We start from the raw sequence: 27,875 nt of genomic DNA, 5'->3' as shown, positions 1-27,875 counted from the left end.
AGGTATTTTATTCTCTTTGTAGCAATTGTGAATGGGAGTTCATACATGATTTGGCTCTCTGTCTATTATTGGTGTACAGGAATGCTTGTAATTTTTGCACACTGATTTTGTACCCTAAGACTTTGCTGAAGTTGCTTACCAGCTTAAGGAGTTTTTGGGCTGAGATGATGGGGTTTTCTAAATATACAATCATGTCATCTGCAAACTAAGACAATTTGACTTAACTTTCTGGAATCATTTAAAGAATCAAAGATCCTTATGAGGGGCTTTTTAATAAGGATCATTTTAAGAAGGATCTTAAAAACCATCCCTTAGTCCAGGCACGGTGGCTCACGCCTGTAATCCCAGCACTTTGGGAGGCTGAGGTGGGTGGATCACCGGAGGTCAGAAGTTCGAGACCACCCTGGCCAACATGGCGAAACCCTGTCTCTACTAAAAATACAAAAAAAAATTAGTTGGGCACCTGTAATCCCAGCTACTGGAAAGGGTGAGGCAGGAAAATCACTTGAACCAGGGAGGCAGAGGTGCAATGAGCTGAGGTCGCACCACCGCACTCCAGCCTGAGTGACAAGAGTGAAACTGTGTCTCAAAAAAATAAAATAAAATAAAAACCATCCCTTGTTTTACAAAGGGATATAGCTGAGAGCATTGAAAAGCTCCAAGGCTGGCTAAAGTCAGAGAGCCAATTTCCACAGCGCCAGGCTCCTTCTACTGCCCCCAGCTGATTTTCAACCCGAATCCATCCATTCACATTCTGACCTCCTTGGCTTAACTCCTCCATTAGCATCTAAAAATTGTGAATCGCATCACCCACTGTGCATCACACACTGTGCACATATGACCAGTTTCTTGGCTTTAATGTAAACGTGGCTTTCCTCTTGTTAAACATAGAAATAAAAGGAAGAAAAGGAGATGAATGGGGAGAAGGAGATGAAGGGGAGTCAAGGAAGTGAAGAAAGAGGAGAAGAAAAACAGAATTGTTATACCATAGATAAATTAAAACCTGATCCTTCTTTCTTCATATACATGAATGTATTCTTGTAAAAAAGGAATAAAGTTTCCTTTCTAGCTTCTTCCCCAGTGATAACCACTGTTCTAATTTTCTTCACGTTTACATGAATAGGTACATATATGTCACATATTGTAACATTCCCATTGTACAGCTTCCTTTTCTCCTTCAACAATATGCCCTGCAAATCTTTTCATCATAGATAATATAGATTTAGCTCACTTCCTGTAAGTGATGCAGATGGAAGCAGTTTAGCCATTTTCCAGTGGAAGGAGCATCAATTTACAGTCCCACTTATAATGTTGAGAAATACAATGCATTGTGATTTTTACCCCAGAGGATCTCTAGTGCCTTGAGTCCTCTCCATCTAACTCGCTTCTACTAAGTGCAACTATCTACTGCCAAGCTGTCCCCTAACGCTTTCTTGGGTTATATTTCCACCACAATGCATACGCTAATCACTTTTAAATGTATTTATATATTATTTGCAAAGGCATGAAGTCATATAATACCTACAGCAAAATTTTGATACATCAAACATTTTCTTTTTTTAAAATTTATTATTATTTTTATTATTATTTTAGATGGAGTCTCACTCTGTCGCCCAGGCTGGAGTGCAGTGGCACAATCTTGGCTAACTGCAACATCTGCTCCCAGGTTCAAGTAGTTCTGATTCAGCCGACCGTTAAGTAGCTGGAACTATAGGCGAATGCCACCACACCCATCTAATTTTTTGTATTTTTTTAGGAAAGATGGGGTTTCACCATGCTGGCCAGGCTGGTCTCAAACTCCTGACCTCAAGTGATCAGCCCTTCTCAGCCTCCCAAAGTGCTGGGATTACAGGCATGAGTCACTGCACCCAGCCCAAACATTTTCTTTATATGTGCATATTAGAAGCACCACTTAGAAGCACTATTTTGCCATATGCCCCCAAATAATACTGAAATTACATTATTGCTTCTGCCTACGCCATCTACCAAGGCTGGCTGGCCCCCATTGTACCTTTTAAAGACATCAATATACGGAAAGGAAAAGAACAAATTAGTAGGAGACTGTCCCCAAGACAAAAAGATGAAGGAACACCAAAAGAAATGTAAAAAAGCAAATCAGTCATGGTTTAAAAATGGACTCATGGCTCCATCTCTACTGAGAAATAAACTTCCCCTCAAAATTTTATGGGTCACTGAAATTGTAGTATAGTTCAGTCAAGGGATATATTTTAAAGCCTATTATTAGATTATAGCATACTCACAGCTCACTGCAGCCTTGATCTAAGCCTCCTGAGTAACTGAGACCATAGGCATGTGCCATCATGTCCAGGTAATTTTTGTACTTTTTGTAGCGACAGGGTTTCACCATGTGGCTCAGGCTGGTCTCAAGTGATCTGCCAGCCTCAGCTTCCCAAAGTACTAGGATTAGAGGCGTGAGCCACTGCGCCTAGCCCACAGTTTTTAAAAATGTATTAATTATTTCCTTAGAAAGTTCCTCATTCTATGAATTTCCACATAACATTTGCTACAAAATAATCTCATGAACATACTGCTGTCTCATCCTGATATATCTGAATATGCACTCTCCAGTCAGAGGGTAAATAAAGACAAAACAACAGGCTATACATATTCTGGACACCAGGTTCATAAACAGATAAGGACTTTTACACTGGCTGAGTGGATTGCCTGTGCATCTTAATTGTGTGCTGTTTCCTACCTACCCATTCCATTGTTTAACTTCTGCCCCTGGGATGACCAACTCTCCTGGTTTGCCTGGGACTGAGAAGGCTTCCAGGGCATGGGACTTTCAGTATTAAAATCAGAAAAGTCTCAGGCAAAAACTCAGGACGAGTTTGGCCACCCTCTTCAGAAGCCTTCTTGCAAAAACCACCACCCTATCCTCCTGGCCCACCTCAGCCTCCCAAAGTGCTGGGATTACAGGTATAAGCCACCATGCCCAGCCTTATACATGCATATTTTATATGCAGACACAGCTATATGTGCTTTTTATATGCCTAGAAAATATCTAGAAAGATGCAGAAGGGTATTTTTCACTCTATAACTTAGAAACTCTAAATTTTTTGCCATGATCATATTACTTTTACAATAAACAGCCTTTTTTTTTTTTTTTTTTTCTTTGAGATGAAGTCCTGCTCTGTCGCCAGGCTAGAATGCAGTGGTGCAATCTCGGCTCACTGCAACCTCCACCTCCTGGGTTCAAGCGATTCTCCTGCCTCAGTCTCCCGAGTAGCTGGGTCTACAGGCACATGCCACCATGCCCAGCTAATTTTTGTCTTTTTAGTAGAGACATGGTTTCACCATGTTGGCCAGGATGATCTCAATCTCCTGACCTCTTGATCTGCCGGTCATGGCCTCCTAAAGTGCTGGGATTACAGGTGTGATCCACCACCCCCAGCCAATACAAACAGCATTTTAAAAAACTACTTTAAGTAAACTTTTTTCATATCAAACATTATGAGTTTTTTATTAAAGATAAAATGGTCCCAACACAGGAGTTTTAAGTTAAGGAATAACTAAATAATAAATATCTATTCTATGCCAAATAGATAAATCTAAGTTAGTTACAGGGCATTTATATCTTCAAGACAACTCTCTTGGTAGAGTCAAATGGACCAAGTTCTGACTTCAGCTGTGCTATGCTCTTGACCACAGGAAGTAACATAAACTCTCTAGGCCCCAATTTCTACCTTTATCAAATGGATATAATAAATAGCACCCACTGTCTAGGGTGAGTATAGAGTACCCAGCAGAGCTTCAACACATAGCAAATAAGTTATGGTAGCCAGTAGCATCTGAAGTTGTAGTAGTGATGTGCTACCCCTAAGACCCATTAAGAAGGTTCTAGATCCCTCTCCCGGTCTTCTCCTGATTTAACATTGTCAATTCCTCCAACTTTTTCTCAAAACAGGTAATGATTATTAGTTTCCTATAAACTGAGTAGTTAGACCTGTTGCCTTATTATGAGGATTTAAGAGGATATTTATCACTATGTAATAGTTCACAGTCTTTTAAACACAGGAGTAAGATAAGCAAGGAATGTCCTGTGATAAGCATCAGAATATAAGTAGTACATAAGAGCAGAGGAGAAGGCCAGGCATGGTGCTTCATGCCTGTAATCCCAGCACTTTGGAAAGCTGAGCTGGGAGAATCACTTGAACCCGGGAGGTGGAGGTGGCAGTGAGCCAAGATAGCACCACAGCATTCAAGCCTAGGACAGACCAAGGCTGTCTCAAAAATAATAATAATTTTAAACATAAGAACAGAGAGGAAGAAACGTTTTTTGCTAAATTATTTAGACCTACACTCAACAAAGTTAGGCAGCGAACTTATTCTATGAGACCTTATGTGCTCCGCTTTGCCAGAGAAAATTTTATGGTTTAAGAGTATTCCAGGCCGGGCGCGGTGGCTCAAGCCTGTAATCCCAGCACTTTGGGAGGCCAAGGAGGGTGGATCACGAGGTCAAGAGATCGAGACCATCCTGGTCAACATGTTGAAACCCGTCTCTACTAAAAATACAAAAAGTTAGCTGGGCATGGTGGCGCGTGCCTGTAATCCCAGCTACTCAGGAGGCTGAGGCAGAATTGCCTGAAGCCAGGAGGCGGAGGTTAAGGTGAGCCGAGATCGCACCATTGCACTTCAGCCTGGGTAACAAGAGCGAAACTCCGTCTCAAAAAAAAAAAAAAAGTATTCCAAGGAATAAAGTTTGTCAGATGGGCCAGCTGGGCTAATCAGCTAGACATTGCAGAAGATCAACAGTTCATTTCTGAAAAAGACTTTAGCACTCACTACATAGAATAACAGCTCCAATGGGACTGGATTAAAAGTAAAGACAAACTCTCCCTTTTATCCAGGATTATGGGGCTTTTCAAGGCAGACTCAGAGAAACCATACACTAGCTTTTTTGGCCAAAATAATCAAGCCAGACCCTCTCTGCAGACCCCAGACTCCACAGACAATAACCTTGCTAAGTATGTGAGAACCTGTCACCAAGCTGTCATTTCTTCTTGAACTCTGGTGAAATCTTTATTCTCTCACTATCATTTACAAATGGACAACTTGTGTTACCACTGGTGTTTTGCCTTATTGAAAGTACCCAGCACTACTCCAGCCCATCCTTTGTGTGCAACTATTTACCCCTGACAGCATGCTCTGAGAGGTTATGCAATAGATAAGTCATGGCCACTTCCACTAACTGTCTTTCACAGTATCTGTGGACAGCAGATAGCCAGGTTTTCTCTGAGACCCTGTTTCCCAGGCTGGAGTGGAGTGGCGCGATCTTGGTTCACTGCAGCCTCCAACTCCCGGGCTCAGGTGATCTTCCCACCTCATCTTTGCAAGTAGCTGGGATGACAGGTGTGCATTACACATCCAGCTAATTTTTGTATTTTTTTGTAGAGATAAGCTTTTGCCATGTTGCCAGAACTCCTGGATTCAAGCGATTCATCCGCCTTGACCTCCCAAAGCTCTAAGAATAAAGATGTGAACCACAATGCCCAACCTTAGGTTTTCTTAAGGAACTAACCTAATCATAAAAAAAATAAGCTGGAGTGTTTGTGTGGAAACCAGCCATGGATTTCAGCACTGAGGAGAGGGAGAGGCCAGACTTCTGGATTAAGGCCCCAGCCATGCCGGAAATGTGAGCATGACAGCTCCCTCTTCAAGAGCCCAATTTTCTCATCAGATGAATAAAGGACAGGGACTAGATCATCTGAGATCCCTGCAGGAAGTAAGCTACCTGACTCCTGCCAAAGACATTCTAGCAAATCCGAAAGGAAAAGTCCTAAATAACCTGGAATTCACAATGACCCAAACCAGGAGTTCCTGTTTTCCTTGTTTGGGTGGTGAAAAGATAAGCCACAGAAATGATCACGCAAAGTCTCACATTCAGTACCAGGATTCTGAGCCATGGACATGGAGAAAAGAAGAGGCATTTCCTCTCCCAGCTGCAACCCTTCCCTACCACAAGAACTAAAAACACACAAGATTCTGCAATGGGGAAGTTTCTGCTTGCCCTTAGCTAGGGACCTATGCAAGTCCAAAACCCCCAGGTTATCACTCCCAAACTTTCCTTTCACCCATCAGACTTCAGAACTGGAGAAAGCACAGTCCTAGGGGGAGCTGAATTAGGGGCTCACGCAAGACTGTACACTAAAGGCAAGAAAAAAAGAACAAGTCGTAATTCACTTGATTCTGAGCAAAAATAACTTGACCACCAAAGTCATGTTCTTGGGGGTGGGGCAAGTCTGCCTGGTGGGAGTGGGCCCGCCGCGGGGACCAGCCGGGGGCGTGCTCTTCCTGGCACTCCGAGAGCAGGTAGGTATTCAGGGCAAAAATGCACAATGCAACCCAAGTGCGTCACGCCACAGAGATCCCAGGGGAGGAAGAGACTGGTCCTGGCAGGTTCACCGCCCCTAACTGACCCAAACGAGGAGAATGGGCTGACACAGACCCCTGGTTCCTGGGCTGGTGAGGGCCGAACAAGACAATAGGACCATCACCATAAAAATGACAGGAAGAGGAAGATAAGTCCAGCCTTCGGGAATGGGGACAGGAGAGGAGGACAGATGGAGAACTGGAAGGAGCGCGCAGAGGTGGGGGTGTGGATTGACTCGGCCCGGGAGAGAATGCCCCAGATACGGGCAGAGACCCACGTCCAGCTTCCAGACGCTGCCGCGCGGGGACAGCCCCCTCCCGCCGGCCCGCCTGCCTTCCCCGCTCCCGCGCCCCGCACCGTGTTGTAGAACTCGGCGATGGCAGGCACGATGGTGTAGTTGTCCTCGCACCAGTCCACCTCCGAGCTGCCAGCCTGCAGCTGGTCCCACCAGTGCGGGGCGCCCATGGCCACTCTGGGGCATTGGAACAGCTGCTCCCGCAGCCGAGAAGAGCCCAGAGCTGCTGCGGAGACAACCCGCCGCGACAACCCGCGGCCACAGCGGCTTTGTGAAGTACCCGGCGGCCGCCGGATGTGCGCCTAGCAGCCGGCCTCCCGCGCTCTGCCCCGCCTCGCCTGCGGGACGTGACTCGCTCGCAGACCCTCCCAGGCCCCGCCCCCGTTGGGCCACGCCCATTGTGGGGCGGGACCCACGCGAAAGGAGGGTCCGAGGTGGGGCCCGGAGGCAGGGACCCGGCTCCGGACGCTTCCAGACTACTCGGCACCCTGCAGGTGGCCGGGAGCTCGTCGGTGCTTACCCACCTCTGCCCACGCCCATCTCCTGGCTCTGGCTCGCAGGCGCCCCCGGATTGAAGGAACGCCAGAACTCTCCCTGGCAAAAAAATACAAAATGAAAATAAACCCAAGAGGACCCGGACCTGTCTGGATTCAGGGAGAGTTTGCAGCGATTTTGCTGCGCCGGACGTTGGACGCCAGTGCTCTCACTAGATAAGTGCCCTCAGTCCCTCCGAAGCCGGAGGCCACATGCTGCCGTCGCTGTGGCAGGAAGACCTTCCCGGCTGCTGGAGCAGGCTGTGCGGCCCCTTCCCCGGGGTAGCACTTCTATTTAGAGTACGTTCCTGCCCTCCCTCCCCTTGGCTCCAGCTTTAGGGTTTAATCTAGCCTAGGATATGGGGACTTCAGCAAAGGGTCAAACGTCAGCCATCCCAAACCGCAGAGGATGTTGTGTGACAGCTATGACATCGAAGTTCAAGAGGTGGATATGTTAATACATATGCCAGGTGCTCTCTGAAGAGCTTCCATGTATCTATCACTCAGTGTGCCCAGCAGAGATCCTGTGAGGTGCTTTTATTAGCAACCTCCTTCCATTCGGCGACAGAGCTGGAAATTCAATTCAGGCAAGACGTCATCTGATCCAGTTATAACTACTTTCCTTTGCTTCTCTAACTGTTGTACGGTTTCTAAATGAAAGCCAATCTGGTTCCCAGGATCCCTAGAGGAAAGCCACCCTCTGTGTATATGTGGTGGCTCCTGCTCTCCTTCCTTGGAAGACTGTAGGAATCCAGGTCAGGAGAGCGGCAGAAGAGGTCGTGGGCAGGTGACTGTCATTAGGACGTTTTGCTCAGACCCACAGGGTACCCTAAAGACCAGCAACCCTCTCTCTGGGCCGACTGCTCAACAGGACCCTGGATGGTGCTTCAGTTGTCCTGTCTAACAAGTGTTTGTCTGCCCACCGGTACCCACAGAGTCATGTGCACATCCCCAGAGATCTCCATCTCTGACAGAAACTGCAAGCCCTGTCTCCTCTCCTAGTCTCCAGAAAATCCAGGTTTGTCGAAGAGGGGTCAAACCACACCCCTCCTTTCATCTTTGTTCCAACTTCTATCCTTTCTTTCTGCTTGACAGGCAATTCCACTGCCTTCCAGAACCCAGGAAGAAGATACATTCTTACCTTCTCCTAGGGTCAAATTAACCAGACCTGCAGAATACCCAATGTGAGCTCACCACCTAAGAAGGGCAGTTGGGGGTAGATGTTTCCCACAGCCACAGAAGAAAAATGCATCCGTTAATTTCTGTGTCTCAAAATGCTAGCCAACTGTTCAACAACAGAATTTTCCATGTAGTCAATATTTTACTTTTTCCAAAAACATTTTACTTGGAAAATTTATCCATATTCATCAAAATATAATATTTTTAAAAACCATTATTTTATATGCCAGTGATTCTCAAACTGTGGTTCCCCTTTTTCTTTTTATTCCCATTCTCTTACTAGTGTATACTGGAGTGTCGCAGAGGATACATGATGTGTGATGTCATTATCTCTCTGACAGCTAATGGAACACATGCTTGTGATTCTTCAGTATTAAAAGTCTGTTTAAATTTCTAATATGGTAACTATTGATATTACCACATAAACCATAAGTTCTCCAGTGTTCTCAATATTTTTTAAGAGTGTGAAGGGTTCCTCAGACTAAAAAGATTAAAAGCTGCTGTTAAAAAAAAGTATTCCTGGCCCAGTGCAGTGGCTCATGCCTGTAATCCCAGCACTATGGGAGACCAAGGCAGGCAGATCACCTAAGGTCTGGAGTTTGAGACCAGCCTGGCCAACTTGGTGAAACCCTGACTCTACTAAAAATACAAAAATTAGCCAGGCGTGATGGCAGGCTCCTGTAGTCCCCGCTATGGTGGGAGGCTGTGGCAGAATTGTTTGAACCCAGGGTGCAAAGGTTGCAGTGAGCTGAGATCGCACCATTGCACTCTAGCTTGGGCGTCACAGTGAGACTCCATCTCAAAAGAAAAAAAAAAGAGAAAGAAAAGAGAAAGAAAGCAAAAAAGTATCCCCAATTAAACTATTTGTAATTCTCTTTTTATTATTTAGAATTTTTAGGCCGGGCGCGGTGGCTCATGCCTATAATCCCAGCACTTTGGGAGGCCGAGGCGGGTGGATCACGAGGTCAAGAGATTGAGAACATCCTGGTCAACGAGGTGAAACCCCGTCTCTACTAAAAATACAAAAATTAGCTGGGCATGGTGGTGCACGCCTGTAGTCCCAGCTACTCAGGAGGCTGAGGCAGGAGAATTGCTTGAATCCAGAAGGCGGAGGTTGTGGTGAGCCGAGATCGTGCCATTGCACTCCAGTCTGGGTAACAACAGCGAAACTCCATCTCAAAAAAAAAAAAAAGAATTTTTAGTGAGTGAGCACAGACTTAGACCTACATTTTTATCATACATCTCTTGTGCATACATAAGAAGGAAAGTATAAGCAAAAATAAATTCATTAAAGAACTCCTGTAATTTTTAAAAGGCTAGGCATGGTGCCTTATGCCTGTAATCTCAACACTTTGGGAGGCCGAGGCGAGCGGATCACGAGGTCAAGAGTTTGAGACCAGCATGACAGGGTGAAACCCTGTCTCTACTAAAAATACAAAAATTAGTGAGACTTGGTGGCACACACCTGTAATTCCAGCTACTCAGAAGGCTGAGGAACGAGAATTGCTTGAACCTGGGAGGCAGAGGTTGCAGTAAGCCAAGATCTCAACATTACACTCCAGCCTGGGTGACAGAGTGAGGCTTTGTCTCAAAAAAAAAAAAAAAAAAAAAAAAATCAATAATTTCTTTACATTCAGAATCTCTATTTTTCTTCTGAGTCATTTTTCAGCTTACAGTCATTGGTGTCTGTGTCGTTCATACAGAAATGTCCTCTGTGTCCTTAATTACTACGTACTAATAATGCAGCATTCCTTAAAACGATTCCACTACTGTTTTCTTGCAAACTACTGACACCTGTCTTACAAATTTTGATGCTGAGACTTTCCTGATCTTAACCGAAAGTGTCAGTGGAAGGTTTCCAGACAACAGGCAGCATGTGTCTTTTCCAGATGGTCCTTATATAATCTGTTGAGAGAAACATGGAGATTACAGTGGCCAAGTCATCCCACCAGGAATAACCAACAAGTTTGTACATGTGCCGGCAGTGACACCACATCACAACCATGACCTCGCCAACCATAATCCTAAAATGCCATCCATGGTAAATGCATCAGGATTTCAGAGATTTAACAATGCAAAATAATATGAGTTTTATCACTGTGAAATATTAAATTTGCTGAACATAATTCATCCTTCTTTTCAAGTCTTGCTAAGGGAATGATGGGAGTTTTTCATCCTCCACAGTAACTCTTATTGTCAGTGACAATTCTAGTTCAAAATCAGAGTCAGCCACCTTGGTTCCTTCTAGCTGCAACTGCACAGAGATAGTTCTTGAGCCACACTGTCTCTAAAATTTTGTTTTCATAGCTCTCTCCATTGTGAACATTGTTAACTGTTTTTTGTTTTTGTTTTTGTGTTTTTGAGACAGGGTATCACTGTTACCTGGGTCGGAGTGTCGCAGTGCAATTACAGTTTACTGCAGCCTTGACCTCCGGGACTCAAGCGATCCTCCCAGCTCAGCCTCATGAGTAGCTGGGGCCACAGGGGTGCACCACAATGCCCAGCTAAATTTTGTATGTTTTGTAGAAAGAGGTTTCATTGCGTTGCCCAGGCTGGTCTCGAACTCCCAGGTTCAAGCGATCCCTCCTTGAGCCTCCCAAAGTGCTAGGATTATAGGAGTGAGCCGTTGTATCCAGCCAACATTTTAAAAATAAATACATTTAGTAATTTAACATGACGGCCTATCAGGCGGTTATAAATTTTTAAATGATTTATATTAATTGCATGATGCGTTAGCAACTACTGCTAGGGGTTGAATATAAAATTCTGATGTCTACTGTAAACTGAGTTTGTTGGGGAAACAATGTAGTGACAGCAGGGAACAGAACTACCGAGTTCCAACGATTTGGCTTATGATCCTTTTGGCCTACATATGACTCAGTGATACAGATCCACCAAGGAGCAGGTTTGGAGGAACAGCCTTTGCAAAAAATTCAGAATGCCAGCACCTTCTATTTTTACACAGTATATAACAATATTTATTTGGTATAAGTAAATATCTGATAGTAAATAGCCAGTTCAACTGGTTCCACAAGTGGAAATTATCAAGGCACAAAATCTTCCCTGGGGAAAAAAACACAGGCACCTGTGTAAATGAAGCAAGAAGTACCTGATGAAAGATGAAGTTTTCTTTACCTTCCTGTTTGGCTGGAGTTTTTCACTGTGGTCCTGCTTGTGGCCCATTGTTTAGGCCAGTGGTTCTTAAGGCCAGCCCAGCAGCAACAGCATCCCCTGGGAATCTTTTACAAATGGGAGTTCTCCAGTCCCCACCCTAGAACTATTGGATCAGAAACTCTGGATGGAGCCCAGCAACCTTTGGCTTCACAAGCCCTCAGGTAATTCTGACTCATGCTCAGGCTCGTGCTGAGAAAACCAGGGCCTCTGAGTCTGCCCTGGACCCCTTCAGCTCAGAGGAAGAAAGGAGAAGCCAGCAAGACTGCTTGTTTTGCTAAAATCTGAGGCAGTTTTCAGGCTCAGACTTGTAGATGAGAGTTGTAGGAAGCAGGTCCTCACTGGGGAAACACTGCTGCAGCCACTGCAGAAGGCGCTTGTATTAGCTGGGACAGGCGCCACTCCTTTACTGACAGGCCATTGGTGGTAACTTCTGCTGTTGTCAGTAGGCCCCTATTTAGAAGTGCCTCTCTTGGGTTTGTTTCCTTTTTGTAGAGATGGGGTCTTGCTATGTTGCCTAGACTGGTCTCAAGCGATCCTCCCACCTTGGCCATACAAAGTGCTGGGATTACAGGTGTGAGCTGCCACACCCAGCCAAGATCACAGAGGTAGCAAAGGACGGTTTCCATCCATCGACCTCTGGGTTATGAGCCCAGCACACTTCCATTGCACCACTCTGCTATTCCCTCTCTCCTTTTTCCAATCAGCACTAGAAAACGGCAATGTTAACCTCTCCCCTTTTTCTAATCTGCACTAGAAAACCACAATGTTGGGTGTAAAATCCATAAGAGTAAATTCTAATGGCCAATTCCTGAAGGGCAAAGAATTTAAGTGTGTTTTGACTTCTGCTTCTGGCTACATAAGGCGTTACTCTGAGAATCATAGCTTGCAAAGATGCAACAAGCAATTTTTGAACATCTGCTTTGGACACTATATGACCAATAAAATACTGGTGTGGCCTCATGGAACTTATTCTACGAGAGGCACACAAACCGTTAGACTGAAACATGATAATTGCTATAATGGAGAAGCATATATGGAAGAAGAGGAACAGGGCACCAAGTCTGCACTGAGCATCATGGGAGGTTTGGCAGAGGAGGTAGCCTCAGAACTGAGATTTATTAGATGAATAGGATTTTACCAGGGAGAGCACTTGGGGGAGGGAGCAAATCCTACAGAAGGAACAGCCCATGCAGAAGAATAGAGGTCTGAGAAAGCATACACAATCAGGAAACTTCTGAAGAGGAACCTGACCTAGAAAAGCAATAGATGATTTGAAGAGTAAGTCTTTTTTTTTTTTGAGACAGGCTGGAGTGCATTGTCACTATCTTGACTCACTGCAACCTCCACCTCCTGCGTTCAAGCAGTCCTCTGCCTCAGCCTCCCAAGTTGCTAGGATTACAGGTGCACACCACCATGCCCAGCTAATTTTTGTACTTTTAGTAGAGATGAGGTTTCAGCATGTTGGCCAGGCTGCTCTCGAACTCCTGACCTCAAATGATCTGTCCGCCTCAGCCCCCCAAAGTGCTGAGATTATAGGCGTGAGCCACCACACCTGGCCAAGAATAAATCTTTTTTTTTTTTTTTTTTTTTTTTAGAGGGGGAGGAAGGCAGGAAGGGAGAGAAGAAGGACGGTAGGGAGGAAGGAAGGGATGAAGGAAGGAAGGAAGGGAGGAAGCGGGAAGGGAGGGAGGGAGGGAGGGAAGGGAAGGAAGGGAATCAAGCAATGAGAGAGACATTGCCGACCTGGATCTAAAGGTTTACAAGTTGATTTCTTTTTTTTTTTTTGAGAGAAAGGAAGAAAAAAAAATAAGTAAAGGAGAAGAAGAAAGAGGAAAAGAAAGAGGGAGAGTAAATGGAAATATTGCTTTATTTTGAAAAAAATTGGGTATTAATAATGGCCCATCAATGTTTCATTTAAACTTATGGGTAGGTGTGGTGTGGTATTGACTAAAATGTATATTTTGTGTATTTGAAGTGGAGAGCTCTATAAATATTTATTAAGTTTACTTGTTCCAGATCTGAGTTCGAGTCCTTGATATCCTTATTAATTTTCTGTCTCATTGAATCTGAGTCTCGTATCTGGGTGTTAGGATCGTTAGCTCTTGTTGTTGCATTGATCCTTTTACCACTATATCTTTGTTGTTTTAAAATCTATTTTATCCGATACGAGAATTGCAACTCCTGCTTTTTATTTATTTATTATTTATTTTTGCTTTCCATTTGGTTGGTAAATCTTTCTCCATCCCTTTGAGTCTTTGTGTATCCTTGCATGTGAAACAGGTCTGGATGTAACATGCCGTTGGGTTTTGGCTGTGTCTTTTGATTGGGGGATTTAGTCAATTTAAATTTAGGGTTACTGCCATTTGATGTTGACTGGCTGTTTTATCCATTGGTTGGTGTAAATTCTTCTTTATGTTGGTGCTCTTTACTTTTTGGTGTATTTTTAGAAAGGCTAATACTGGTTGTTTCTTTCTGTGTGTAATGCTTCTTTCAGAAGCTCTTGTAAAGCAGGCCTGGTGGTAATAAAATCTCTGAGTTCTTGCTTGTTCATAAAATATTTTATTTTTCCTTCAGTTGTGAAGTTTAGTTTGGCTGGATATGAAATTCTGGGCTGAAGGTTCTGTTCTTTGAGGATGTTGAATATTGGCCCCCACTCTCTTCTGGCTTGTAGAGTTTCTGCCGAGAGATCTGCTGTAAGTCTGATAGGCTTGCCTTTGTGGGTAATCTGACCTTCCTCTCTGGCTGCCCTTAGTATTTTCTCCTTCGTTTCAACCCTGGTGAATCTAATGATTATGTGCCTTGGGGTTGCTCTTCTTGAGGAATATCTTTGTGGTGTTCTCTGTATTACCTGGGGTTGAATGTTGACCTGCTTTGCTAGTTTAGGAAAATTTTCCTGAATTATATCCTGAAGGGTATTTTCCAGCTTGGATTCATTCTCTCCGTCGCATTCAGGTACACCTATCAAACGTAAATTTGGTCTTTTCACATAGTCCCACATTTCTTGGAGATTTTGCTCATTCCTTTTTATCCTTTTTTCTCTAATCTTTTCTTCACGTTTTATTTCATTAAGTTGGACTTTGACCTCTGATATCCCTTCTTCTGCTTGAACAATTTGAGTGTTTAAACCTGTGCATACTTCTCGGAGTTCCTGTATTGTATTCTTCAGTTCCATTAATTCACTCATACTCCTCTCTAAGTTGTCTATTCTCAATAGGAGTTCATCAAACCTTTTTTCAAAGTTCCTAGTTTCTTTACGTTGGGCTACAACATGTTCTTTTAACTCACCGAAGTTTGTTATTATCCATTCCTTGAAGAGTGATTCTGTCAGCAGGATGCGCTCGTTCTCCATCAAGCCTTTTCCATTGTTGATGTGGAACTGTGATCATCTTTAGAGGGAGAGGCGTTCTGACTTTGAGTATTCTCAGCTTTTTTACGCTGGTTTCTTCCCATCATTGAAAATTTATCCTCCTGTTGTCTTTGAAATTACCAACTTTCAGATTAGGTCTCTTGAGTGGACGTCCAGGTTGTTAGTTCCCAGGGCCAGAGCAGCGGCGTTAAAACTGATGGTGCTTTTCTGCCCAGCATTCTCCCGTCTGGCTTCCTTCTTGTGTCCGTAGTAGGCGACTCTGCCTTCCTGGGGCTCCAAACCTCGGTCAGAAGGGGAACCGGTCCCGTTTACTCTGCGCCGAGCGCTGCCGCGCCAAGATGCCGTCACAGCCGCTGTGCCGGGCTCTGGTGTCCTGCTGGGGACACGTGCGTGTCCTCCGAACCTGTTTACTCTGCTCCAAGAGCTGCCGCGCCGAGGTGCCCGCGGAACCGCTGCACGAGCCACGAGAGTCGCGCTGGCCACCCGTGTGTTTCCTCCACTGGGGGATCTCTGCTCCGTGACCGACTAGAATTTATCTGAAAGTGTGGCGTCCTCTAGTTCTCCGCACCTTCCCTGAGAGCTGCAATCCCGGGATGTTAGCTATCGGCCATCTTGGATCGTTCCAAGAATAAATCTTTAAGAAGGAAAATCCTGATGGCAGAAAAATAAATTAGATTTCTAAAACTACTGGTATGGTCTTTCAGTAAACCAAGTGAAGGATGATATGGGCATGACTAAGGCATTCATTCATTCCTTTACATGCTGCTCTATGACAGATAGTTTTCTAAGTGTCAAGGTTTAAATGGTGAGAAAAACAGATACTTCCTCTACCCTCACTGAGCTTTCAGTTTAGGGGATGTCAGAAATTAAATCAGCATAAATAATGCAGTTGTGTCACGTGTGTCATGAAGTACAAGTTCACAACAGCCAAGAGCAGTAGATGTGACCTAGTTTGAGGGCATCAGAGATGTCTTCCCTGAGGAAGCTGAGAGAAGTCAAGTTTTAGGCAGGGGTAAAGGAAATTGGAACAAGGGATGCAACTGAAATACAAAATGACAACTATGATAGATTATACCATTGAGTCCAGATATTTGACATACTTTCTTAGTCCATGAGTATGGGACTTGGCTTTGTCATTTGCTATGGTCATTGTATTAATCCCTTTTCATGCTACTGTTAAAGACATACCTGAGACTGGGCAATTTACAAAAGAAAGAGGTTTATTGAACCCACAGTTCCACATGGCTGTGAAGGCTTCACAATCATGGCAGAAGACATGGAACAGAAAGTCATGTCTTACATGGATGGCAGCAGGCAAAAATAGAGCTTCTGCAGGAAAACTCCAACTTGAAATAACCATCAAATCTCATGAGACTTACTATTACAAGAACAGCAAAGAAAAGACCTGCCCTGATGATTCAATTACGTCCCACAGGGTCCCTCCCACAACACATGGGAATTCAATATGAGATCTGGGTGGGGACACAGCCAAACCATATCAGCTATGAAATTGATTTACACCATGACTAAGCTTTGAAAACGATTCCTAGTTTTACCATTCTTTTTTTATTCCCTCTGCTGTATCCCTAATTGGGGCTGTTCTTCAGTCTACATCCTGGAATAAAAAAGACCAGAGCTTCAGTTAACCCACAGCCAACATATAACATAAACAAAAAAGAAAATTTTGCATTGCAAACCACTAAGGTTTGGAGGGATTTTCTCTTACCCCAGCATAACATAATGAAGGTTGACAAATACAGGCGAATTAATAAAGCCAAACTACTGATTAGAGACACGACATGAAAGAGCAGAAAAAATAAAAGACAGCTTCAAATTGTCTAGGCTGAGTGATCAGAAAAGAAGTTATTAATACAAAAAGGAAAGTAGTGATTTAGGTTTTCACTTGAGTTAAAGGTGCAGGCTAGTGAGAATTAGTATTAGCAGCAAAGAATACCTGAAAAGAGATATTCTCTTGGCAACTGAAAAGGCAAGTTAGGAGACCACAGACAGGTCAGGATTAGAGAGATTTTGTGAATCAGGAGGATAGATGAGATACCTGAAAGCCGTAGTAGACAAATAGAATAAAGGACTGTGGGGGAGTGTATGGAATGTGTCTCATTGGACACACTTACATTTACAGAATCCTGAGTTATGAGGTGATACACATCCTGGCTGAGGAGGAGCAGTCAGAGAGACCTAGAGAGGAGCAGGTGGGCAGGGCTGAGAGAGGAGGGGTGCAATGCCACCAACAGGGTTGGGAAAAAAAAACCACACACACAAACCAACCTAAACCAGATCAACACACTAGGTCTCAGTGCCATTTTACAGGGTTTACAGGGACAGAATCAGGTGGAGATCTTTTTTATTTTATTTGAGATGGAGTCTTGTTCTGTCACCCAAGCTGGAGTGCAATGGCACAATCTTGGCTCACTGCAACCTCTGCCCCTCCACCCCCAGGTTCAAGGGATTCTTCTGCTTCAGCCTGCTGAGTAGCTGGGATTACAGGCATGTGCCACACCTGGGGAAATTCTGTATTTTTAATAGAGATGGGATTTCACCATGTTGGCCAGGCTGGTCTCCAACTCCTGACCTCAAATGAACCTGCCTCAGCCTCCCAGTTTTGGGATTACAGGTGTGAGCCATTGCGCCTGGCCGGGGATCTTGTTGAATGTTAATAATGCACAGTCTGATTCAATAGTCTTGAGTGGGGTTCAAGATTCTGCATTTCTAACAAACTCCCAGGTGATGCAGATGCTGCTGGTCCATGGACCATATTTTTAGTAGCAAGACTACGGGGAACAGAAGACATGACAATCATGCAGATACAGTTGATAAAATCCAGATTATGAGAAACTGTCACAGCCCAATTTGTTAAACAAAAGATGGAGAGGAAACCTATAGATTAAAAGAGACTTGAGAGACAAAACACCAATTGCAATGTGCAGGCCTTTTGCAGATCCTAACTCGGTTTGTAAAGAAATTCTTCTTAGGACAGTTGTGGAAATGTGAGTACTGGGTATCTGATGATATTAGAGAATTATTGATTGAGGGGATGTGATCATAGTATGATGGTTATGTTTTTATAAGTGGTATTTCAAAGGGCTATATACAGTAGGATGTTCTGTGTTTATGACATTCCGAAAAATATAAAACTATAGGAATAGAAAACATATGTGTGGTTGCACAGGGGTCGGGGAAGGGTGGAATTCACTGCAAAGGATTATAGGAAAATTTGGACAGGTGACAGAACTGTTCTATATCCTGATTGTGATGGTTTCATGACTGAATGAGTTTATAAAACCTCAAAATTAACCTAAAAAGGGAAACCTACAGCATGTTAACTATACCTCAATAATAAACTTGAGCAAAACAAAAAGAAAAAGGGAGAGAAACAAAAAAGGTAAATTGTTGTTTAGAGATACATACTGAAATATTTACCCAAAAAGTATATGATCTAGGATTTGCTTTGAAATAATGGAGCATGTCTTATAAATGGAGCAACACTGGCTTCAAGTGGATAATTGTGAAAACTAGGTGGAAAACACATTAAACTAGTCTCTGTACTCTGTAGCTGTCTTAAAATTTTCATAATAATTGGAGCCCCCGTGGCTCCAGCCAGTTGTCCTGGCACTTGAGGAGGCAAGGCTATAAGTTCAAGGCCAACCTGAGCAACGTAACAAGCTCTCATTGATTAACCAAAAAAAAAAAAAAAAAAAATTCATAATGAAAGAGGGGATTTTTGCTCATGCCTGTAATCCCAGCACTTTGAGAGGCCAAGGTGGGCAGATTACCTGAGGTCAGGAGTCCAAGACTAGCCTGAACAACATGGAGAAACCCCATCTCTACTAAAAATACAACAACAACAAAATTAGCCGTGCATGGTGGCGCGTGCTGTAGTCCCAGCTACTCAGGAGGCTGAGGCAGGAGAATTGCTTGAATCTGGGAGGCAGAGGTTGTGGTGAGTTGAGATCACGCCATTGCACTCCACCTTGGGCAACAGGAGTGAAACTCCATCTCAAAAAACAAACAAAGAGGTTTTTTGTTTGTTTGTTTTTAATCAAAGAAGCAAAGGGCTTCATGTGGTTGTTCCCACAAGCACCAACGTAGCTGAGAGCTGCAAGAACAAAAGTTGGTGAGGGAGGGCAAGGGCTTAGCCTTTACCTATGGGTACCCTTAAGAAAGCAGTTGTGGCTGGGCGCGTGGTTCACACCTGTAATCCCAGGACTTTGGGAAGTGAGTGGATCACTTGAGGTCAGGGATTCGAGAGCAGGCTGGCCAACATGGTGAAACATCATCTCTACTGAAAATACAAAAATTAGTCTGGCGTGGTTGTGCGTGTCTGTAGTCCCAGCTACTTGGGAGGCTGAGGCAGGAGAACTGCTAGAACCCAGGAGGCAGAGGTTGCAGTGAGCTGAGATTGCGCCACTGCACTCCAGCCTGGGCAACAGAGGGAGAATCTCTCTCAGAAAAAGAAGGCAGTTCTGGTCCAATCTGTGGTTGTTACCTTTCCCTTTCATTCCAGAGAGCCCAGGACTGGCAGTGGAAGGTTACCCGTGTGAGGGAGCAAATAGTAAACAGCCTCTCCAAGAGGGCACCCACCCCGCTCTCTTGGTGAGAAGATCCTTGTACCCAGGGAGACTTTGGTAAATAAGCTGATTATCGGCTGTCTGGGTGGGGCCTAGGTGGTACTGTGGCCACAGACTCTCTGGAACCAGGAAGCTAGAAAGGTCAGAGACTGGTCAGTGTTATACTCTACAATCCAAGGGGCCTCTTGTGGCCCGGCTGTGAGGAAGTGAGCAGTGGCACATCAGAGACTACCTCTCATACCTGCTGGAAGGGCTGCATCACAATGGCCTGTAGACTTCATCCTCTCCTCACACTGCCTTGTGTTCAGCCTTTCAAAAACCAAGAAACAATCTGACAAAATGGAGGTGGCATTGAGGAAGGAAATGAAGAGGGAGGAGGCCAGGTTGGGGTAAAGTGTGATATGGGGCAGATGACATTTACGTGGTAGAAAAAGGAGGTACACAGATTGGACAGGAGCTTGAAGACAGGTTATGGCATGCTCCTTTGGTATAAGAGAATCTTGAGCAAATTTAAGCCTAAAGAAAAGAAACTTGAGTAGAAATATTTAAAAAGTAAGAAGAAAAAAGAGTAATTTATTGCGGTATAATCTAGTGTTAAAAAAACAAAAATTGGAGAACGATCCAAGATGGCCGATCGCTAACATCCCGAGATTGCAGCTCTCAGGGGAGGTGCGGAGAACTAGGGGATGCCACACTTTCAGACAAATTCTGGTCGCTCACGGAGCAGAAGATCCCCCAGTGGAGGAAACACACGGGTGGCCAGCGCGACTCTCGTGGCCGGCGCAGCGGTTCCACCGGCACCTCAGTGCGGCAGCTCTCGGAGCAGAGTAAACAGGTTCAGAGGACCCGCACGGGCCCCCAGCACAACACCAGAGCCCAGCGCAGCGGCTGTGATGGCACCTGGGCGCGGCAGCACTCGGCGTAGGTAAACGGGACCGGTTCCCCTTCTGACTGAGGTTTGGAGTCCTGGGAAGGCAGAGTCGCCTACTACAGACATAAGAAGGAAGCCCAACAGGAGAATCCTGGGCAGAAAAGCACCATCAGTTTTAAAGCCGCTGCTCTGGCCCTGGGAACTAACAACCTGGACGTCCACTCAAGAGACCTAATCTGAAAGTTGGTAATTTCAAAGACAACAGGAGGATAAATTTACAATGACGGGAAGAAACCAGCGTAAAAAAGCTGAGAATACTCAAAGTCAGAACGCCTCTCCCTCTAAAGATGATCACAGTTCCACATCAACAATGGAAAAGGCTTGATGGAGAACGAGCGCATCCTGCTGACAGAATCACTCTTCAAGGAATGGATAATAACAAACTTCGGTGAGTTAAAAGAACATGTTGTAGCCCAACGTAAAGAAACTAGGAACTTTGAAAAAAGGTTTGATGAACTCCTATTGAGAATAGACAACTTAGAGAGGAGTATGAGTGAATTAATGGAACTGAAGAATACAATACAGGAACTCCGAGAAGTATGCACAGGTTTAAACACTCAAATTGTTCAAGCAGAAGAAGGGATATCAGAGGTCAAAGTCCAACTTAATGAAATAAAACGTGAAGAAAAGATTAGAGAAAAAAGGATAAAAAGGAATGAGCAAAATCTCCAAGAAATGTGGGACTATGTGAAAAGACCAAATTTACGTTTGATAGGTGTACCTGAATGCGACGGAGAGAATGAATCCAAGCTGGAAAATACCCTTCAGGATATAATTCAGGAAAATTTTCCTAAATTAGCAAAGCAGGTCAACATTCAACCCCAGGTAATACAGAGAACACCACAAAGATATTCCTCAAGAAGAGCAACCCCAAGGCACGTAATCGTTATATTCACCAGGGTTGAAACGAAGGAGAAGATACTAAGGGCAGCCAGAGAGAAAGGTCAGGTTACCCACAAAGGCAAGCCTATCAGACTTACAGCAGATCTCTCAGCAGAAACTCTACAAGCCAGAAGAGAGTGGGGGCCAATATTCAACATCCTCAAAGAACAGAACCTTCAGCCCAGAATTTCATATCCAGCAAAACTAAGCTTCACAACTGAAGGAAAAATAAAATCTTTTATGAACAAGCAAGAACTCAGAGATTTTATTACCACCAGGCCTGCTTTACAAGAGCTTCTGAAAGAAGCATTACACACAGAAAGAAACAACCAGTATTAGCCTTTCTAAAAATATACCAAAAAGTAAAGAGCACCAACATAAAGAAGAATTTACGCCAACCAATGGATAAAACAGCCAGTCAACATCAAATGGCAGTAACCCTAAATTTGAATTGACTAAATTCCCCAATCAAAAGACACAGCCAAAACCCAATGGCATGTTACATCCAGACCTGTTTCACATGCAAGGATACACAAAGACTCAAAACAAAGGGATGGAGAAAGATTTACCAACTAAATGGAAAGCAAAAATAAATAATAAATAAATAAAAAACAGGAGTTGCAATTCTCGTATTGGATAAAATAGATTTTAAAGCAACAAAGATATAGTGATAAAAGGATCAATGCAACAATAAGAGCTAACGATCCTAACCCCCAGATATGAGACTCAGATTCAATGAGACAGAAAATTAATAAGGATATCAAGGACTCGAACTCAGATCCAGAACAAGTAAACTTAATAAATATTTATAGAGCTCTCCACTTCAAATACACAAAATATACATTCTTGTCAATACCACATCACACCTACCCATAAGTTTAAATGAAACATTGATTGGCCATTATTAATACCCAATTTTTTTCAAAATAAAGCAATATTTCCATTTACTCTCCCTCTTTTCCTTCCTCTTTTTTCCTCTCCTTTACTTATTTTTTTTTTCTTTCCTTCTCTCAAAAAAAAAAGAAATCAACTTGTAAACCTCTAGATCCAGGTCGGCAATGTCTCTCTCATTGCTTGATTTCCTTCCTTCCCTTCCCTCCCTCCCTCCCTCCCTTCCCGCTTCCTCCCTTCCTTCCTTCCTTCATCCCTTCCTTCCTCCCTACCGTCCTTCTTCCCTCCCTTCCTGCCTTCCCCTCTGCCCCCCAAAAAAAACAAAACAAAAATTAAGGGCCGGGCGTGGTGGCTCAAGCCTGTAATCCCAGCACTTTGGGAGGCCGAGGTGGGTGGATCACGAGGTTAAGAGATCGAGACCATCCAGGTCAAACCCCATCTCTACTAAAGATACAAAAAATTAGCTGGGCACGGTGGTGCATGCCTGTAATCCCAACTACTCGGGAGTCTGAGGCAGGAGAATTGCCTGAACCCAGGAGGTGGAGGTTACAGTGAGCCGAGATCGCGCCATTGCACTCCAGCCTGGGTAACAAGAGCGAAACTCCTTCTCAAAAAACAAAACAACAACAACAACAAAAAACAAAAATTAAAAAGGGTAATTAATGAAACTTAATCCTGAAGACGATGGGAAGAGAGAGAATTGAGCATTCAAGATATTTCAATGTGCTTGGAGAGAAGGGATGGTATGGAGTAGCTGTGTGTTTTTCTGTATCTCCTGGCATCCCTTCCTTTTCCAAGAACTTCTGGTCCTTCTTATTCAATGAGGACTGCCCGGCTCCCAGCCACCCCCAACCCCCAACTCCATTTAGATGGCTACCATGGTATACACTGTGACCTGACTTTGTGACTCATATTCCTTGGTCCAGGAGTGAATATCAATCCAAGCTGGCTAATCAGAATGCATTTGTGGGAATTACAAATCAGAATTGAGCTCTTCCAGTTCCATATGGTTGTCTGATGAAATGGAGATATAAATCTGGGCATTATTGGTAGCTTGTTCCAGCAGATAGATGGTTGGGCAAGCACAACTGGTTAACAGTGGATAGAATAATGATATTGTCCCAAAGAAGGCTGCAGGGAAAGAGCTGGTAAAGAGTCCCTAGCTCCAGCTATATGCCCAGGATCCAGCCAGGTAGAAAGTTTCCCAAGATACGCCGGAAATTTTTTTTTTCTCACCCACCGGCAACTGTCTTGATCGAGTTATAGATATCTCAGAAACTTTATAGTAAAGTGACATTTTTGTTTAAGCTAATTGGAGTTGGCTATATGTGACGACTTAAAATCAAATGTCCTAACAGAACCCTATGCTAAGAAAGAGGGGGATGTAGAGAGTATATATGAATACCTTGACACGTTTTAAGGATGAGAGAATATAAAGCAGTTCATATTTCTGAAAGAAGTGGGAGAAAACATTATCTACTGAAAAGGAGAAGGTTAAGTATGTCAGCGCCTTAAAGACAGTGGAAAAGATTAGGCCCAGTGAGCTCACCCTTCATTCTCTAATCACAACAAATGAAGGTAAGCATCTGAAATGTAGTATATTCAGTAGGGGGCAGTCATAGCCAGGAAAGTTACAGACCAGCCACCAAGAAGCCAGGAAAAAGATCTTTAATCTTTCTCTTTAACAATGCAGCTTGGCCGGGCGTGGTGGCTCAAACCCGTAATCCTAGCACTTTGGGAGGCCATGGCAGGTAAATCATAAGGTCAAGAGATGGAGACCATCCAGGTCAACATGGTGAAACCCCATCTCTACTAAAAATACAAAAAAAAAATTAGCTGGGCGTGGTGGCGCGTGCCTGTAATCCCAGCTACTCAGGAGGCTGAGGCAGGAGAATTGCCTGAACCCAGGAGGTGGAGGTTGCGGTGAGCTGAGATTGCACCATTGCACTCCAACCTGGGTAACAAGAGTGAAACTTGTCTCAAAAAATAAAAATAAAAAAAACCAATGCAGCTTGGGGACAAATGATAGAGTAGTTAGAACACACTTGACTCTCCTCTGGTGTGTGAAAATTCAAAGATATTTTATCCTAGAAATATTTGACAGTTCTCAAAATGAACATACCACAAGCACTTAGATTTCTCATCATATAAAAAAGTTACTGATGTATTTTAGGACTAGCATTTCAAATGAACCTCTCATAGGATTAGGGACTTTTTTATAAAATAATATGTCTAGGCCGGGCGCGGTGGCTCAAGCCTATAATCCCAGCACTTTGGGAGGCCGAGGCGGGTGGATCACGAGGTCAACTGGGTCAAAAAGATCGAGACAATCTTGGTCAACATGGTGAAACCCCGTCTCTACTAAAATTACAAAAAATTAGCTGGGCACGGTGGTGCATGCCTATAATCCCAGCTGCTCGGGAGGCTGAGGCAGGAGAATTGCCTGAACCCAGGAGGCGGAGGTTGCGGTGAGCCGAGATCGCGCCATTGCACTCCAGCCTGGGTAACAAGAGCGAAACTCCGTCTCAAAAAAAAAAAAATAATAATAGTATGTCTAACCGGGTGCAGTGTCTCATGCCTATAATCCAGCACTTTGGGAGGCCAAGACGGACTGATCACCTGAGGTCAGGAGTTTGAGACCAGCCTGGCCAACATGGTTAAACCCTGTCTCTACAAAAATTAGCCAGGTGTGGTGGCAGGCACTAGTAATCCCAGCTACTCAGGAGGTTGAGGCAGGAGAATCACTTTAACCCAGGAGGTGGAGATTGCAATGAGCTGAGATTGTGCCATTGTACTCCAGCCTGTGCAACAAGAGCAGACAGAAAGACAGACAGAAAGAAAAAAAAATATGTCTAAATTATATGTCATCCATCTCCTTACAAAGAAAGAAAGAAGAAAAAAAATAATACGTCTAAATTATATGTCATCCATCTCCTTGCATACTTCAAGTAACTAAAAATGAATCATGAATTTTCAGTGTCCACCTTTCCAGCCAGCCAATGAGGAACAGGAAGAGGATGGGGCCTCTGGTGTCTCTGAGCCACACAGCTCCCCCTGCCATATTGGTGGTGTTCTTGGGTTCTTCATGGTTTCCTACCAGAAGATGAACTCAACCAGATTAAATCCTACTCTCAACTTCCACCTGTGGACTTGCTGAAACCCCAGGGCCAATTGTTCCCAGAATTGTTATCTGAGCTTGTCAGGCCCAGAAGGGACTTCTTCCAGCCTCTAGGTAGACATAGCCCTAGTTCTCGTGAGGGGATCAGGCCATTTGTATGGTCAGGGTGACTATAATGTTGTCATTTTGAAAATGCTATATTAAGGGAATCACAGGGAATGTAACTTTTGCAAATTGTTTTTTTTTTTCACTAAGCATAATTCTATGGAGATTTATTCAAGTCATTGCATATATCAATAGCTCTTTCCATTTATTGCTGAGTAGTATTCCATGGTATGAATATACCAATTTGTTTAACCATCACCAATTAAAGGACATCTGGGTTTTTTTCTCACATTTTGCTATTACAAATAGTAGCAGCTACACTGCCATGTGTGTACCTACGCAACTGTCTTGCATGCTCTGCTCATGTACCCCAAAACCTATAATCCAATAAAAAATTAAAAAAAAAATATCTTTGAATACAAAAAACAAACAAACAAAAAAAAAAAAACAAAAAAAAAACAAATAGTAGCAGCTGATATCAACATTCATTATAGGTTTGGGTGTAACTATAAGTCATCATTTCTGTAAGGTAAATGTCCAGGTGTGAAATTGCTGGGTCTTATAATAATTCCATGTTTATTGTTTTGGGATACTGACAAACTGTTTCCCAGAGTGACTATCCCATTTTACATTCCCACCAGCAATGTATGAGTTTCCCAGTTTATCCACATAACCACATTTGGTGTTGCTACTGTTTTTTATCTCAGCCATTCTGACAGTTGTGTAATAGCTCATTGTGGTTTTAATAAGCATTTCACCAATGGCTAATGATGTTGAATATCTTTGCATGTGCTTAGTAGCCTTCTGCATAACTCTTTCAGTGAAATTGTATTCGTATATTTTGCTCATGCTCTAATTGGATTGCTTATTTTATTTTGCCTTTATTTATTCCTTCTGTAGCACTTCTTTATTTAGACATGAGTTTCTGACCTATATAATTTTCCTTGTCTCTGAAGAACTTCTTTTAAGATTTCTTGGAAGGCAGGTACACTCCATTTTTTAATGCATAGAAAGATTTTATTTCTCCTTCACTTTTTTTTTTTTTTTTTTTTTTTAAGACAGGATCTCACTCTGTCACCCAGACTGGAGTGCAGTGGCTCACTGAATCTTCCACATCCCTAATTCAAGGTTTTCCTTGGTCTCAGCCTCCCAAGTAGGTGAGAGTACAGGTATATGCCATCATACCTGGCTAATTTTTATATTTTTAGTAGAGACAGGGTTTCACCATATTGGCCAGGCTGGTCTCAAACTCCTGACCTTAGGTGATCCACCCACCTCAGCCAAAGTGTTGGGATTACAGGGGTGAGCCAACATGCCCAGCCGATTTCTCCTTCATTTTTGAAGGATAATTTTGCTGGATACAGAATTCTAGGATGGTAGGTTTTTCTTTCAACACTTTAAATATTTTAGAATATTCTCTTCTTGCTTGCATAGTTTCTAAAGAAAAGTTTGATATAATTCTCACCAAGTAACATTACTGCTGAGTTTTATAAGTTTATTTTATATATTCTAGATTCTAGTCCTTTGTCAGATATGTGCTTTGCAAATATTTTCTCCCACTCTGTCGCTTGTCTTTGCAGTCTCTGAACGAGATCTTTTAAGAGTAAAAGTTAGCTGAGTGTGGTGGTTCACACTTGTAATTCCAGAACCTTGGGAGGTTGAGGCAGGAGGAGTGCTTGCGTCTAGAAGTTTGTGACCAGCCTGGGCAACATAGTGAGACTCCATATCTACAAAATAATAATAATAATAATAATAAGCTGGGTGTGGTGGTTCGCATCAGTAGTCCCAGCTACTCAGGAGGCTGAAGCTGGAGGATCACTTGAACCTGGGAGATCAAGGCTGCAATGACTCATGATCATGCATGCCACTGTATTCAGCCTGGATGACAGTGAGACACTGTGTCCAAAAGCAAAAAAAAAAAAAAAAAAAAAAAGGCCAGGGTCTCCATGTAGTCTCCATTGACACCTCAAAAGGCAAGAGGAGGCTCATTACTGGCAAGCTGTGATAAAATTCCAGTTCTCTACTTTGCTTTCTCTGACACCACCCTGGTGGGAATGTTGAGATACCGTGTTTGAGTCTCATAAGAATGGAAGGGTAGGTTATCACTTAGCCTTTGCTTTTATAGTTGGAGTTGGGGGTGGTCATAGTTTTTTTCTGTGGTGTTTGGCTGGAGTAGAGGGTTATTGTCTAAAAATTGTCTGTCTGGTGAGACTGCCCCTTTCCTGGTCCCTTCACTAAAGAAAGCAGTCTCTGTTGGGGACGTTGTAGTCTATGCCAGCTGCCACATTGTGTTGATGGATTCTTCAGTTCCAAGTCTTCTGTGTACCTTTTAGATGTTTGTTTTATATGCTAATATAATGCCTAGGATTTTTAGTTGTAACATTTTAGCAGGAATGTTTGTCTCCTCCAAATCTCAAGTT

The 27,875-nt window shown here is 43.5% G+C and overlaps 1 protein-coding gene and 1 long non-coding RNA gene across 3 annotated transcripts in view; both read right to left on the bottom strand.

The window, feature by feature from the left end:
- Window positions 1-7,015, bottom strand: part of ACER2 (alkaline ceramidase 2) — a 44,112-nt gene extending 37,097 nt beyond the window's left edge. For both annotated transcript variants that reach the window (XM_002742957.6, XM_078369965.1), the window contains exon 1: window positions 6,752-7,015. In XM_002742957.6, the coding sequence (XP_002743003.1) occupies window positions 6,752-6,859 (108 nt within the window). In that variant the 5' untranslated portion in view covers window positions 6,860-7,015. The remainder of the gene's footprint in view (window positions 1-6,751) is intronic.
- A 2,241-nt stretch (window positions 7,016-9,256) lies between these two features.
- Window positions 9,257-11,387, bottom strand: LOC128932190 (uncharacterized). The gene is made up of 2 exons (XR_008481735.2): window positions 9,867-11,387; window positions 9,257-9,576 (listed from the first exon to the last, which is right to left on the bottom strand). It is a non-coding gene; the product is annotated as an uncharacterized LOC128932190 (long non-coding RNA).
- Window positions 11,388-27,875: the final 16,488 nt, after the last annotated feature.

This window comes from Callithrix jacchus, chromosome 1, assembly GCF_049354715.1.
Source record: "Callithrix jacchus isolate 240 chromosome 1, calJac240_pri, whole genome shotgun sequence".
NCBI lineage: Eukaryota > Metazoa > Chordata > Mammalia > Primates > Cebidae > Callithrix > Callithrix jacchus.
The sequence above is the reverse complement of the archived record's forward strand: the minus strand, read 5'-3'. Positions and strand labels throughout refer to the sequence as shown.